This window comes from Microcaecilia unicolor, chromosome 3 (genome assembly GCF_901765095.1).
Source record: "Microcaecilia unicolor chromosome 3, aMicUni1.1, whole genome shotgun sequence".
Lineage (NCBI taxonomy): Eukaryota > Metazoa > Chordata > Amphibia > Gymnophiona > Siphonopidae > Microcaecilia > Microcaecilia unicolor.
In genome coordinates this window covers 490,711,564-490,728,628 of record NC_044033.1, presented here as the reverse complement: position 1 = coordinate 490,728,628, position 17,065 = coordinate 490,711,564, and the positions used below count along the sequence as shown (strand labels likewise).

Sequence of the window (17,065 nt, the reverse complement as noted above, 5' to 3'; positions counted from 1 at the left end):
GAAGACTAGAGAGAGAGGATGTGCCATGATGTGCTGCTCCACTATGTGAATGCTTGACTTGCCTGTACTACCATTGGTAAGATTGTAATAAACTATCTTATTATATCTATTGAATACTGGGTTCCTTTCTAATTACAGACATAGCTACAGCTTAGTCTGTGCAGAACTGTCATCAGCAGATACCAGGTTGGGGTGATTAAGTATTTAGAGGGGATGTGCAGTCCCTTCCAGGTTAGTAGAAAGCCCATGCTGCTGCTGCCCAAACGGGTGAGGCAGATCTAATTAAATTACACCAGTAGGTGTCCTGGCATGTCAGGGGGACCAATGCACTATGAATGCTGGCTCCTCCCATGACCAAATGAGTTGGATTTGGTCGTTTTTGAGATGGGTGTCCTCGGTTTCCATTATTGCCGAAAACCGGGGCCAAACATCTCTAAGGTCGACCATCTCAACATTTATGACGACCATCTCTAAGGTCGAGGTCGTTGAGATTTGGGTGTCCCCGACTGTATTATCGAAATGAAAGATGGACGCCCATCTTGTTTCCCCGCCCCTTCGTGGGGACGTCCTGCGAGGATGCCCTCAGGAAAACTTGGGTGCCCCGCTTGATTATACCCCTCTAGGTATTTTTCAGTTACTGGAGGGCTTACAGTCTAACCACCTTTTACAAAGCCACACAGTAATGCCAACAGCCCATTCAAAGTGAATGGGCTGTGTCTGTATTGCCACGTGGCTTTGTATGATTGGGGGGAGGAAGTTTGGCCCTGAGGCAGTTGAGGGTTAAGTGATTTCCCAAGATCACAAAGAGCAGTAGCAGGATTTGCACTGGCTTCCCTGGTTGTCAGATGGTACACTAACCACTATTTTGAAATGAACTTGACCAGTATTTATGTTTCTAAAATCTTCAGTTTCCCCATCTTGTTCAAGACTTCTTCATTTTCCGGCAATTCCACTTGACTTTTATGTTGAATATGTTTGATTCTGCAATCTGCACAAAAAGTTCTATGAAATAAGAATGTAAATATGTACTGTATATCCAAGAAGAGAAGAAAGATGTGATTATAAAGATTGAAAATTTTCAGTGGTATTAATGTACATGAATCAAGTATTTTTCAATTGACAGGATGTTTTCAAATAGAGTCTTTTTTATGTATCTCAAATAGATTAGACTAAAGAAAAATACAAGGAAATATTTCTTCACAGAAAGGACAGTAGATATGATTTATACTAAATATGTTTTGAAATGGATGCTGTTTATAAGATTTCTTTCTTTTTTTAAAAATTTCAGCCTTGTTGATGAATGGTTGAATGATATTGGAGTCCACGTGCTAACACTTCCATCAAAAACTTGCTTGGAATTGCTAGTTATATTAACTTTGAGCAATGGATCTTTACCACCTTCATTGCGTTGCATGAATTCCTTCCAGGTAAGGAAGTGTTAATCTAGCAATGGCATTATTTCAAATAAAAGCTTGCGTACCAAGGGAGCATTTACAGCATCACTCCAAATGTAAATCCATGCAGACAGGCTGACACAGTAACAATTGGTCAGAACTCAGACTGCATTCCTGGACACTTCCATTTAGCTCTTCTAACCACCTTTCACCGTGTGACCTTCAGAAAGTCATTTAGCCTGCTTGTGCAAAAAATTAGATTGTAAGTTATTTGTGCTGAATCACTGTAACCTTGTTAAATACCTTGTACAGCACGGTGCACCTGAATGACTGTAGAAAAAAATACATATTACTATGACTTGGTAGTAACTCATGCAGATCATATTAAACTTTTAATGTTTTCCATTTTATACAGAACTTAGAATAGAATTTAATTTTAGGAAGCAATTTCATATTTTGATGTACAAAATGAGTAAATACATTTGACCCTGTAGGCTTAGGCCAGTACCTATTATTTTTTTGGAGTCGTCAGGATTTGAGCAGGTTGCAAGTTGTATCCAGGCACTTAGGATGGAAGGTTGGTGGTATACTTGTTTTAAAATGGTGTTCAGGAATTTTTTTACAGGGTCATCCCCTATAGCCCTTAGCAAGAGACTTTAGTTAATTTGTCAACTGTCCTTTGAAGAGAGAAAGTGAGAAGACAAAAACTACTTTATTCTTAAGTTAGTTGCACTATATTTCACTATGCAATCCAGTGGGGTCATAGAAACATGGCCACTTTCTCTCTCCTTAGCTTTCAACTGTGATTTATGCCTAGTAATGGCAGTCAGCATGGGCTTTGTGAGCCAGTGAACATTCAGAGGTCCTGGCTGGTATATGGTGGGTTTTCAATCAAGAAGAAACAGGGACATAGCCACCAGGGGGAGGCGAATTGTTGGGCCTGGGCCCCCCACTTTGGGCTTAAGCCCCCTCTGCTTTAATAGCTGGTGGGGAAGCCTAAGCCCTTCCAGCCCTACCAGGTCTCCTGCATGAGTCCCTGCACATGCTGCTTGAGCAGCGCGTAACTCGGCAGGTGTGCTTCAGCTGCCAGTGCTTTTGCGCATGCTCAGTTCAGCGACTGAACTGAGCATGCATGGGAGTGCTGGCATGAACTGAGCATGCATGGGAGTGCTGGCATCGGTGGCTGAAGTGTGCCTATCAACTTAAGCACTGCTCTGGCAGCACATGTGGAAACTCGTGCAGGAGACCTCTCAGCAGGCAGGGCTTGGGCATCCCTGCCAGCAAATGTATGGTTTAATGCAGCAAAGGGAAAAAGGGAATATGTGGATCCCTCAGTCCACCTCTGCCCCCTCCCCCCCAAATGGACTGCTAGAAATACATGCAGAGTACTGGAGTCTGTGACTGCTGCCACTGTTGCCATTACTTCTGCTGTTGTCTTCCTGCTTTGGATGAATGAGGGGTAACAACAACAGTCATGTGGATTTTCAGTTGTTAAAATGTGATCATATTCAAAGCCATCCTTACCACTAGGCAGGGTAGGTGTCCACTTAGGGCAGCAATATTTGGAGCAGTAGAAGAGAAGCAACATCTTCTCTCCACTTCCCCACCCCTCTGTCATAAGTACATAAATATATAAGTGCTATAGACTGAAGGCAAATCAAGCCTAGTATCCTGTTTCCAGCAATGACCAATCCAGGTCACAACTACCTGGCAAGATCCCAAAACAGTACAATACAGTTTATGTTGCTTATCCCAGAAATAAGCAGTGGATTTTCCCCAAATCCATTTTAATAATGGCCTGTGGACTTTTCGTTTAGGAAACTAACCAAACCTTTTTTAAACCCCGCTAAGCTAACTGCTTTTACTATATTCTCTGGCAACAAATTCCCGAGTGTAATTACACATTGATCGTTTATAAATATGTTAAAAAGCATTGGGCCCAGTACATACCCTACTACTACTACTACTATTTAGCATTTCTATAGCGCTACAAGGCATACGCAGCGCTGCACAAACATAGAAGAAAGACATACCCCTGGGGATCCCTGCTATCTACCCTTCTCCATTGAGAGTACTGACCATTTAACCCTACTGTCTGTTTTCTATCTTTTAACCAGTTTTTAATCCACAATAGAACACTACCTCCTATTCCACGACTCTCCAATTTCCTTTGGAGTCTTTCATGAGGTCAAATGCCTTTTGAAATGTCGCTTGGAGCGATACAGAGGCATTATAGTATTTTGGTCTTATTCACCATTCTTTTCCTAATAATTCCTATCATCCTGTTTGCTTTTTTGTTTTTCAAAGCACTTAGATTTGCAAAGTTACATAGAGGGGCGTTTTCGATATGACATCTAAGTCCGACTTTGGACGTTTTGCAAAATATGTCCAAAATCTGAATAGGAAAGAAGGTCATTTTTGAAAAATTAAAACATTTATCTTTTTTTTAGAAAATACTGTTTTGTGATTTGGACGTTTTATGAAAAAAAAAAAAATGTCCAAGTGCAAAACACACAAAATCAAGCCATTGCGATGTAGGAGGAACCAGCATTTTTAGTAGACTGTTCCCCCTGACATCCCAAGACAGCAATAGGGCACCTTAGGGGGCACTGCAGTGGACTTCATAAAAAGCTGTTTTTCAGTTCTCTGGAGTACTTCATAAAAAGCTCCCAGGTACACATCTCACCATTGCTCCCTTACCACCCACTGATAACCCACTACCCCGGACTGTACACCACTACCATAGCCCTTATGGGTGAAGGGAGCACCTATATGTGGGTACAGTGGGTTTCTGGTGAGGTTTGGAGAGCTCACAGTTTCCTCCACAAGCGTAACAGGTAGGGAGAGGTAGGAACCTGGGTCCACCTGTCTGCAGTGCACTTTACCACTACTAGACTACTCCAGGGATCTGCATGCTATTCTACTGGACCTGAGTATAATATCTGAGGCTGGCATAGAGGTTGGCAAGTAATGTTTTTCATCACATTTTTGGGGGGTGAGAGGGGGTTAGTGACCACTGGGGGAATAAGAGGAGGTCACCCCTGATTCCCTCCTGTGGTCATCTGGTTATTTAGGGCACCTTTTTGTGCCTTATTCATTATAAAAACAGGTCTGTTTGGTGGTGGTCTAAGGGCTCCCTGAGCAGTGTCATTCCTGTATGGTCGCTGGCTGGGGCATTGAAGGCAGGTTATTTGGGAAGCGGTTTAGTAGAAATTTCTCCACTTCGGTCCGGTCTCCGAAGAGGATCTGTTCCCCTTTCTTTTGTATGCTGAGTCTCGCTGGGTAGCACAAGGCCATTGGGATACCGTGGATGAATAGGTGCTGCTTTATCTCTTTGTACTCTATGGGCTTACGGTCCAGTTCAGGGCTGAAGTTCTGGAAGAGTAGAATACAAGAGCTCTACCATTCAAGCTGCTATTTTCTTCTTGCCCAGGATAGGGTTAGTTCCTTGTGGCGGTAGTTAAGTATCTTTGCCAGTACAGGTCTTGGTGCTTGTTTGTTGGTTCTTGGTGTGGGCTGCATGGGCACTGAGAAGTCTGCTGGGAAGGCCTCATGCGTCAATAAAGTCTTTAATAGTTAAGAAGATAAGAGTAGCCATACTGGGTCAGACCAGTGGTCCATCTAGCCCAGTGTCCTGTTCCCAACAGTGGCCAAGCCAGGTCACAAGTACATTCCATGTTACAAATCCCAGGGCAAGTAGTGGCTTCCCCATGCCTGTCTCAATAGCAGACTATGGACTTTTCCTCCAGGAACTTGTCACTACAAATTCGGCATGTTTCCTGATTCATAGCTTTCAGGGACTCTTCTCACTCTTATGTTTGACCTGCGGCTGTGATTTTCCAAGTTGTCAATCTTGATGAGCAGGTTTGCTATGGTGGAGTTGTGTGTGTGTCTGTCCTTCCACAGCTCTTCATCTCGTCTTCCACCATGCTCACTCGTTGGCCTACCTTGTCTATGCGGCCCATCACACCCTTTAGATTTTAAGCTCCTTGAGCAGGGACTGTCCTTCTATGTTAAATTGTACAGCGCTGCGTAACCCTAGTAGCGCTTTAGAAATGTCAAGTAGTAATAGCTTGCATTTCAGCTTGCACCCCTGCTAAGTTGTTCTATTTGACTGTGAGTTGTGCCTATAGTGTGGTGTTGCCTTTTTTGATAGCCATCAAGACTGAATCCAGCTGGTTTGTTATGAGGTCTGTGGCATGGCTGCTCAAGGCCTCTCTGGCAGTGAATGTGGAGGGGGAGGCGCCATCTAGTTGGCGTAGGTACTGCAGCATTATTGGTTGTCGGGCAAAATGGTAGAGACTATTATAAATAACAAAATTACAGAGCACATTCAAAAGCATGGATTAATGAGGCAAAGCCAACATGGATTTAGTGAAGGGAAATCTTGCCTCACCAATCTATTACATATCTTTGAAGGGGTGAACAAATATGTGGATAAAGGCGAGCTGGTTAATATTGTGTATCTGGATTTTCAAAAGGCGTTTGACAAAGTACCTCATGAAAGGATCGTGGCATGCTTATTTCTCCTGGTCTGGATGGTTATTATACCTTCTCCCCATCATGGTTTGCCTTGCCAATAGTTGTTCCAGCCACTCCGAACCATCTCAGCATCTGGACTCTACCTAAGATCAGCCTATTTCTGAAAGCCAACTTCAGAAATTCCACATTTTACCTACAGTCCTTCCTTATAAAATGTCCATAGCACTTTTTTAGTTTCTCTTATTCCTATTTCTTCTAACACTGTTTCATCTATCCTATTTCATGTAATTGTATAACAACTGGTCTGGCTTCAGCTTTATCAGTACATTGTAAGCCACTTTGAGTCTGCATACCTGTGGAAAAAAGTGGGATATAAATGTGTAAATAAATAAAATAAAAAAAGACTCCAGAAGAAATTGGAGTGTCATGGGATAGGAGGTAGTGTCCTATTGTGAATTAAAAACTGGTTAAAGGATAGAAAACAGAGAGTAGGGTTAAATGGTCAGTATTCTCAATGGAGAAGGGTAGATAGTGGGGTTCCCCAGGGGTTTGTGCTGGGACCACTGCCTTTTAACATATTTATAAATGATCTAGAGATGGGAGTAACTAGTGAGGTAATTAAATTTGCTGATGACACAAAGTTTATTTTTTTATTTTATTTTATTTTTTTTTGTTACATTTGTACCCCGCGCTTTCCCACTCATGGCAGGCTCAATGCGGCAGGCAATGGAGGGTTAAGTGACTTGCCCAGATTCACAAGGAGCTGCCTGTGCCGGGAATCAAATTCAGTTCCTCAGGACCAAAGTCCACCACCCTAACCACTAGGCCACTCCTCCACTCAAATTTGTTAAATCGCAAGAGGATTGTGAAAAATTACAAGAGGTCCTTACGAGACTGGTTGACTGGGCATCTAAATGGCAGATGACGTTTAATGTGAGCAAGTGCAAAGTGATGCATTTGGGAAAGACGAACCCGAACTATAGCTACATAATGCAAGGTTCCACGTTAGAAGTCACCGACCAAGAAAGGGATCTCTGGGTCATTGTTGATGATATGTTGAAATCCTCTGCTTAGTGTGCTGCTGCGGCTAAGAAAGCAAATAGAATGTTAGGTATTATTAGGAAAGGAATGGAAAACAAAAGTGAGGATATTATAATGCCTTTTTATCAGTCCATGGTGCAACCGCACCTCGAATATTGTGTTCAATTCTGGTCGCTGCATCTCAAAAAAGATATAGCGGAATTGCAAAAGGTACAGAGAAGGGGGACGAAAATGATAAAGGGGATGGGACGACTTTCTATGAGGAAAGGCTGAAGCGTCTAGAGCTGTTCAGCTTGGAGAAGAGACAGCTGAGGGGAGATATGATAGAGGTCTATAAAGTAATGAGTGGAGTGGAACGGGTAGACATGAATCGTTTGTTTACTCTTTCCAAAAATACTAGGACTAGGGGGCATGCTATGAAGCTAGAAAGTAGTAAATTTAATACAAATTGGAGAAAAATTATCTTCACTCAACGTTTAATTAAACTCTGGAATTCATTGCCAGAGAATGTGGTAAAGGCGGTTAGCTTAGTGGAGTTTAAAAAGGGTCTGGACAGCTTCCTAAACATAAAGTCCATTGACCATTATTAAATTGACTTGGGGAAAATCCACTGCTTATTTCTGGGATAAGCAGCATAAAATGTATTGAGCCTTTTGGGGATCTTGTCAGGTATTTGTGACCTGGATTGGCCACTGTTGGAAACAGAATGCTGGGCTTGATGGACCTTCAGTCTGTCCTAGTGTGGCAATACTTTTGTACTTATGGATTCCACATAGCAAGCTATGATAAATTTTAGCATGAACATTTTGTGTACTATCAAGTTTATATACCCTCTGTTTGTTTATATTTTTTATTGTAATGTGTCAGAAACTCAAGCATAGTAACATACATAGTAACATAGTAAATGACGGCAAAAAAAGACCTGCACAGTCCATCCAGTCTGCCCAACAAGATAAACTCATATGTGCTACTTTTTGTGTATACCCTACTTTGATTTGTACCTGTCCTCTTCAGGGCACAGACCGTAAAAGTCTGCCCAGCACTATCCCCACCTCCCAACCACCCGCCCCGCCTCCCACCACCGGCTCTGGCACAGACTGTATAATTCTGCCCAGCACTATCCCCGCCTCCCGCCACCGGCTCTGCCACCCAACAAAAGGCAACAAAAGGTTTTTGGTACAAAGAGAGTACCTACAAAAGCTGGTAGAGCTACAGCTTTTTTTTTTTTAAACACATATTAAGACATCTTGTACATTTCCCTGGTGTGTCTACTTCTGAATAGTTATCCAGTACCATATGAAACATAAGTTAATATTGTGCTCTTTTCCATTACAGATTCTATATTTGTACAAGGCTTGTGATTCATAAATTGCTATCATAAATCATTCTATGAAGTAATACTTGGTGCAAAACAAACGTTTTCCCTTTTGCCTCCTTGGAAATACATTAGGGGCCCTTTTACTAAGCATTGGTAGGGCTAACACACGGGTAGCACGTGCCAAATTGACCCTGCCATAGGGGTAGCGCTGGCACCCTGCGGTAATTTTGAAGTTGGTGCAGGCTGTTCCTCGTGGTACAAAATATTTTTCTATTTTCTACTGCAGGGGCATTCTTGGTGGTATCAGCAGTGCAACCACATTGGTGCGTGCTGCCTGATTACTGTACAAGTAACACGTGAGCCCTTACCGCTAGGTCAGTGGGTAGCGGTAAGTGCTCAAGTAGTAAATAGCCGTGTACTACTTTTAATTTTACCGCACGATCATTTACTGCTCCTTTTAAAAAAGCCCTTTTCCCCAGCCATGGTAAAAAATGGCCCAGTGCGTGCCAATTTCACGCATCCACATAACCGCAGACCACTTTTTACCGCAGCTTAGTAAAAGGACCCCTTAATTCTTTGCTAGTTGCATTAGAATAATTAGTGCAGTCATCTAAGTACAGAAAGAATCTATGTTTTGTTTTCTTTTTTTCTGTCCGGTTCCTAAGAATTTGTACCGTAGTTGGGCACTAGCCCTGTAAGGATCAAAAGCTTACCTTTTTAAAGGGTTGCTTGTTTGTTTTTAATTTCTTGAAGTATAAAGAGCACAGTGTGTGTTAGATATGAAATAAACCAGATCAGCAGTTTGGCTTGGACATGGTATGTATGAGTTTCATGACTGATGCAGTATTTCAAAATGACTAGTACAGCAACTCCACAGGCAGTTAAAGTTGCTTGGTAGATGAATCACAGTGTAAATTATGTTGGGTCAGTAATTTGTAGAAAACATAGCATACAAGAGGAAACTGCTTTGTTGTTCTTATCCATCATGACCTTAAAGGAGATTTAATATGGGTATTTGTCAGAGTGTCAGCGTTCTAGTTTCTTGATTTTGTTACTCCCTGTTTTGGAGTTTTTCCCAGCTTTCTTTATTTCTCTTGTCCCAATATAGTATGAGTTTTTAGCAACATCAAACATGAATATCTAAATAAAAAGGAATATTTGATTTTGTTTAATAGCAAACTGAGTTGTCTACAAAAATTCACTGGTAGTATTGTTGTAAAGAAATGAGTGAGGAGGCTATTTATCATTATCAAATGACCCCCAGAATGTATAAAAATAATATATTTTAATAGTAGGTAACAGAGAAACACAAACTTCAATGGCAGAAAAAGACTTTAATGCCAGTCTTCCCATTTCTGCTTCCTGCAGATTTTGCTTGGTTTCACATTGTATCCCATCTACCACCAAATGCTTGTCTGGTGCTTCACTCACTATCTTTTCTATAAAGAATGTTTTTTTTAAACTTAAATATACAGTATGCATACATTATCTGTGATATTTGTGTATATTTTGTTCTTTCCTCTGAGTTCTTGAAGACAGGGCAATTCATAAATTTGAGTAAAATATAAAAAGCATGTATCACAAATGCACACTGAATAATTGTATGCTATTGTAACAGCATAGGTTGATGCTGTTAGGGAAGAATTAACATCTGATTGAGGTCCATCCTATATAATATCCTATATAATAATTTGCACCTCCGTCTGGCTGCCTGGGTTCGTAACATCTTTAACGTCTGATGACGTCAGCCAGCCTCCAGGGTTGAAGGGGAGGGGAAGTAGGTTTCGGTTTCTGAAGTTGAACAAGCAAAGGGGAGGGGAAGATAATAGGTTTAACAGAGCTGTTCCCATAGTGAGGCTTCAAACCTTTGCTGTGAACACACACACACACACACACACACACACTCTCTCTCTCTCTCTGTCTCTCTCTCACACACTCTCTGTCTCTCTCACACACACACTCTCTGTCTCTCACACACATACACTCTCTCTCTCTCTCTCACACACACACTCTCTCTCTCTCTGTCTCTCTCTCACACATTCTCTGTCTCTCTCACACACACACACTCTGTCTCTCACACACATACACTCTCTCTCTCTCTCTCTCACACATAACACTCTCTCTCTCTCACACACACACTGTCACTCTCACACACTTTCTCTCTCACACACACACTCTCTCATTCACTCTCTTTCTCTCTCACACACACACACTCTCTCTCTCTCACACACACTCACTCACACACTCGCTCTCCTAACGGTTCCCTTAAAAACATAATCGCCATTACATGATAACCTTGCTAGCACTCGTTTCATTTGTTTGAGAAACGGGCGTTTTTTTACTAGTTTTGTTATAATAATAGTGAAATCTAATTAAAAATCCATCAAAATCAAAACCACTAAAATACTCTGGTGAAAAGAGTAGCTACAACAGAGAACAACTTTCAAGCACAGACATCAGACAGGGCGGTGTGGCTGTCTAGTTTGAGTTTATGAAAGAGTCACAATGTCTTGATGCATTTGAACATGTTGAAAAAAATGTATTAAACTAATAAAGTGAATGGACCAATGTGTTAAGATACAGAGCAACCTTATAGAAGGAATCTGAAGATCATATTTATATACAAATAGATTATTTTCAGTTGTACACAGGGAAGATACTTTTAAGTTATTTCCATGGGTTTAGGAAATTGCCCACTATATATGTGGATTGGTCTACCATACTTTAACCCATAATAGTGTAAGATGTTCCTGAGGGTGGAATTTGAAATTTTATTTATTTCATTTATAAACCACCTCACCTACTACTACTACTATTTAGCATTTCTATAGCGCTACAAGGCATACGCAGCGCTGCACAAACATAGAAGAAAGACAGTCCCTGCTCAAAGAGCTTACAATCTAATAGACAAAAATATAAATAAAGTAAGCAAATCAAATCAATTAATGTGAACGGGAAGGAAGAGAGGAGGGTAGGTGGAGGCGAGTGGTTACGAGTCAAAAGCAATGTTAAAGAGGTGGGCTTTCAGTCTAGATTTAAAGGTGGCCAAGGATGGGGCAAGACGTAGGGGCTCAGGAAGTTTATTCCAGGCGTAGGGTGCAGCGAGACAGAAGGCGCGAAGTCTGGAGTTGGCAGTAGTGGAGAAGAGAACAGATGAGAAGGATTTATCCATGGAGCGGAGTGCACGGGAAGGGGTGTAGGGAAGGACGAGTGTGGAGAGATACTGGGGAGCAGCAGAGTGAGTACATTTATAGGTTAGTAGAAGAAGGCATATCATGAAAACACTCAACAATTCACCTTAAATTTAAAGATCCAAGGCGCTCCTGGTCTTGCCCAGAGTTTTGCCTTGCTTTAGCCCTGCTGAATTGTGCCTCATAGTATTGGTGGTGATAGTAAATTTCTTTTCTTTTTTTGTTTTTCAGTTCTTTATGGATCGGTTATTTAATTATTACAACCAACAAAAACGTGTACAGAAAAGTAATCCTATCACATAATCAATAAAGGAAAATGTATTATAATAAAGAAATTAATTAACAATAGGAGTAAGTCCACATCATTAGATCCAAGACTACAGATAGTGGAAATTTACCAAGATAAAGGAGAACAAATATGAAAACAATTATTACCAGACATGCTGACAGGATTCCATAATTCAAAAGAGAGCTAAACTTTCACGGAGGTGTTCTTACTAAACCTCTGTGACCCACTTAGTTGCGAGAAAACATACTGGTATCTGACTATACGTTTACGAGGATAATAAAGGTAAAACATAGCACCAATCTGAAGGACCCCTGGTTTCAGCAAAAGAAATTGCCCACGTTGTTTCTGGGTGTCTCTAGAAACATCTGGAAAAAAAATCTGTATTCTGACACCCAAGAAAGTTTCATCTTCGTTCTGAAAAAACATTTTCATTAACCAGTTCTTATCAGGTGGGAGAACTACAGTAGCAATCAAAGTAGAAGCAATAGCCAGTGTCAAAGGATATATCCCCAGAGGAAAAGAGGGATAGGGGTGATATGATGCAGATTTTTAAATATTTGAAAGGATATGCAAACAAACCTTTTCCAGAGAAGGGAAAGCAGTAGAACAAGAGAACATGAATTGAGATCCAGGAGGGTCATTTTAGGAGTAATGTCAGAAAGTACTTTTTCTCGGAGATGGTGATGGATGCCTGAAATGCCCTTCTGCAGGAAGGATAGGATAAGCACAAAGGATTCTTATACAAAGAGAGAATTGAATCAAAACAAAACTTAGCTGTGCTTAGGCGGTAAATCCAGCAGTTGGGAAGTAAGGCTAGTGCAGAGCAGACTTCTATAGTCTGTGGCCCAATTATGACTGGCCAGATCTGGTTGGGCTAATGGGCTTCACTGGCAACTCTAGTAGTTGAAAATGAAGTCAGTTCTGGGCAGACTTCTGTGATCTGTGCCTTGAAAATGGCAAGTCTTTAGCTGCCATCATTTAACTATCCCCCCTGTTCACATGTCACGTAGCAATGCTGACACAGCCCATTCAAAGTGAATGGGGTTGTGTCGATATTACCACACCAGCAGCTGCTAGCGCAACTTTGTAAATAGGGGCCTATGTTAAACCAATATCAATTTGTATATTTTCAATTTTTTTATATTTCTTAATTTAGAGGAAAAGACCTCAATATTCTCTTCACGTCCTCAAATATTCGTGGTCGCAGCTCCAGTGCACAGCCAATCGCCTCCATTAGTTGGGAGAACAGTGTGTTCGTAAACGTGATTCCCACCGAAGGAGCGGCATCCGCCATTTTGCTGTCTGCCTTCTTCGCCTTTCCTGCCTCCTTTTTAGTGCCTTTTGCCAGACATCTCTCCCCCCCCCAAAATGTCAGGAATTTGTCCATAGGGTCTCAGAATTGCAGAAAGATGCCACTAGGAAGGCTAGGGCCGACAAGGCGTGTGACTCCTAGAGAGGAAAGGCTGCACATCTTCTCCTCTCAGTGCATCACGTGACTCTAGGAGATAATTTTTAATGATTGTTTGAATTTGCAGAATCAGCGTGAGTGATGAGTCTACCAGTATCCCAAGATTCTTCACCTGTGATTTTAGGGGGAGTTCATACTTCCCAAAAGGTATTTTGAAGTCAGGTATTTGTCCACTTGTATTAGGTACCCAGAGAATCTCTGTTTTGCTTGGATCCAGGCAGAGCTTGTTGTCGTTTGCCCATTCCTGAGTTGCGGTTAGGCAGGCAGTCAGTTTACTTAGAGTTGTGGGTAGATCTGCTTTAATGGGTTTGGCAATTAAAATTCAATGCGAAGAAATGCAGTGATGCACTTAGGGAGTAGAAATCCAAGCGAGGCGTATGTGTTAGGCGGTGAGAGTCTGCTAGGTACGGATGGGGAGAGGGATCTTGGGGTGATAGTATCTGAGGATCTGAAGGCGATGAAACAGTGTGACAAGGCGGTGGCCGTAGCTAGAAGGTTACTAGGCTGTATAGAGAGAGGTGTGACCAGCAGAAGAAAAGAGGTGTTGATGCCCCTGTACAAATCGTTGGTGAGGCCCCACCTGGATTATTGTGTTCAGTTTTGGAGGTCGTATCTTGCTAAGGATGTAAAAAGAATTGAAGCGGTGCAAAGAAAAGCTACGAGGATGGTATGGGATTTGCGTTACAAGACGTATGAGGAGAGACTTACGGACCTGAACATGTATACCCTGGAGGAAAGGAGGAACAGGGGTGATATGATACAGACGTTCAAATATTTGAAAGGTATTAATCCGCAAACGAACCTTTTCCGGAGATGGGAAGGCGGTAGAACGAGAGGGCATGAAATGAGATTGAAGGGGGGCAGACTCAAGAAGAATGTCAGGAAGTATTTTTTCACGGAGAGGGTGGTGGATGCTTGGAATGCCCTCCCGCGGGAGGTGGTGGAGATGAAAACGGTAACGGAATTCAAACATGCGTAGGATAAACATAAAGGAATCCTGTGCAGAAGGAAGGGATCCTCAGGAGCTTAGTCTAGAATGGGTGGCAGAGCTGGTGGTTGGGAGGCGGGGCTAGTGTGGGCAGACATATACGGTCTGTGCTGGGGCTGGTGGTTGGGAGGCGGGACTAGTGCTGGGCAGACTTATACGGTCTGTGCCGGGGCTGGTGGTTGGGCGGCGGGGATAGTGCTGGGCAGACTTTTACGGTCTGTGCCAGAGCCGGTGGTGGGAGGCAGGGATAGTGCTGGGCAGACTTATAGGGTCTGTGCCAGAGCTGGTGGTTGGGAGGCGGGGATAGGGCTGGCCAGACTTATACGGTCTGTGCACTGAGGAGGACAGTACAAATAAAAAAGTAGCACATATGAATTTATCTTCTTGGGCAGACTGGATGGACCGTGCAGGTCTTTTTCTGCCATCATCTACTATGTTACTATGTATGAGTAGTTGCACATCATCAGCATAGAAGTAGAATTTTGTGTCCATTGACCGAAGCAGCTCAGCCAGAGGCTTGAGTTAGATAGTAAATAAAATGGGAGACAGTATGGATCCCTGTGGCACCCCACAGTTTAGTGCCCAAGGTAATGATGTGCTGTTGTTGAACAGAACTGATTGTTGTCCATCTGACAAATAGGATTTGATCCATGTAAATACTGTGCCACTGATACGTGTTTCTGTCAGTCTTGTAAGCATGATAGTTATGATCCACAGTGTCGAAAGCTGCTTAGAAATCCAGAACCACTAGTGTCAAGGTAGATACCTTGTCACAGTTTCTGTGCAGATCAAGAAGAAGGGACACAAGAACTGTCTCTATTCCATACCCAGGTCTGAAGCCAGATTGACATGGGTCTAGCAAATTACTTTCAATTAGCCAGTTGTTGAGTTGACTGCAGACTGTCAGGTCTATAAGTTTTGCCAGGAAAGGAATGTTAGATACTGGTTGGTAGTTTTTGAGCGTGTCCTGGTCCAGTGAGCTCTTTTTCAGTAGGGAGCATACCACAGCTCTTTTTAATCCTGTTGGCAGCTGCCCTTCCAGAAAAGAGGAGTTAACAATTTTAGTGGCCCTTCAATGTGGCCTATCCTTGCTTGTTGTACTATCTTTGCTGGGCAGAGATTAAGAGGGCAGGTTGTAGACTGTAGGCCTTTTAGGATTTTTCCAAGAGCTTCCTCTGACTTTGTTGAATGAGTCCCAGATGGCTATGCATGGTGGGGAAGAGGGACTGTTCCCTTCATTAGCCGCTTAAGTGCAAGGGTCTGGGACCAAAGAAATGCATGCAGTTAACCAGAGCATGCACTTAACCGTTGTGACCCAAAGAAGCTTGACATCTGATAAACATATGTACAGTACTGTTTATTATTATACGTACAGTATACAGTCTCAATTAACTGACAGGCTTACTTGAAGTAATCTGTTATAGTCCTCTGTACACTCTAGGGTCTGTGAGTTCCATAGACTATGTCTGCCAGACGGTAAAAACTGTATTAGCACTGACATCCAGTGGCCTCCAGGTAGGCCCGCATGGTGTTGAGACTCTCCAGCGCTCTTGCAAAAGTGACAGGAGGAGGTTGTTGAATTTCATCAGCATGTGCCTCACTGCTCATTTCTTCATATGTTCTATCATCAGTCTTTGTTGCCTGCGTGTAGGAGCATATCTCGACATCAGTGCTGTCTTCAGCTGTTTGTAGATTGTAATCAACAGCTACATAGCGATGGAACTCCTCTTCAGTAAAACCGTCTGCGATGTCAATAACCTCTTCATCTGACGCGATTGCAACAGCTGCACCTGTTTCGTCCCTCTCCACATCCTTAACAAAGCTTGCCCGCTTGTAGCAGTTCACAATGGTTGCCTGTTTAACATGATTCCAGGCTTCTTTCTGCATATGTAGGGAATCCAACAGTGATAGATTACGAGCCAGTTCAACAGCAAGTTTATCCTTCCCAGCCTGGTCATCCATAATGCTCATCAGACGACGTAGCACAAGAGCCTGATAATGTTGTTTGAAATTGGCTATTATGCCCTGATCCATAGGTTGGATCAGAGAGGTAGTGTTTGGTGGCAGGAAGACCACCTTGACGTTAGACAGCCTGACATCATCCCTGTGTGCAGCACAGTTATCACAAAGCAGCAAAATCTGATGCTTTTGTGCCCGCATTCTAGTGTCTAACTTCTTTAGCCACTGCTTCCAAATTTCCCCAGTCATCCACGAATTTGCGTTAGCCTCGTATGACACAGGAAGTCGCTTAACTTTCTTGAAGCAAAGGGGCTGTTTGCTCTTTCCAATAACGAGGGGTTCCAGCTTCTCATTCCTATCCATATTGCAGCAAAGGAGGATCGTCAGTCGGTCCTTCGATGTTTTACCTCCAGTAGTTTCGGCATGTTTGAATGCAAGTGTTCCGTCAGGAATCGCTCGCCAGTAGAGACCATTTTCGTCAGCATTGAAAATGTCACGAGGTGCAAACTCATTCAAGATGGTAGGAAGAACTGAAACAACCCAATTTTCAGCACCAAAGTCATCAGCGTCTTGTTTCTCACCATGCTGTTTCTTGAATTTTATGCTGTTCCTCTCCTTCCATCTTTCCAACCATCCAACAGTGGCTTTGAATTCAGTCAGTCCAAGACTTTCTGCTACCTGGTTAGCTTTCTCCATAAGCAGTGGACCACTAACAGGAAACTGTCTGCTCCTGACTCGAGAAAACCAACGAAGAAGAGCATCTTCTACCTCCTCAGCTTTTCCCGCCCGTTTTCGTTGTGGATTTGTATTGTTTTGCCAGTCTTCCAGAAGCTTCAAGACATGTGAAATTTGACTGGGATTGACACCATATTCTTTAGCAATAGATGCTTGACTTTCTTTGTTTTCTAATTTTTTAAGAAGTTCTATTCGTTGAG

General features: G+C 42.5%; 1 protein-coding gene across 2 annotated transcripts in view; it reads left to right on the top strand.

The window, feature by feature from the left end:
• The window catches only part of UBE3D (ubiquitin protein ligase E3D), a 192,063-nt gene that overhangs the window by 132,944 nt on the left and 42,054 nt on the right, over nucleotides 1–17,065 (top strand). Inside the window, exon 9 of one of the 2 annotated variants that reach the window (XM_030199073.1) lies at nucleotides 1,289–1,427. In XM_030199073.1, the coding sequence (XP_030054933.1) occupies nucleotides 1,289–1,427 (139 nt within the window). Of the gene's footprint in view, nucleotides 1–1,288; nucleotides 1,428–17,065 lie in introns of those variants that run through there. The other variant, XM_030199074.1, reaches the window with a different exon arrangement.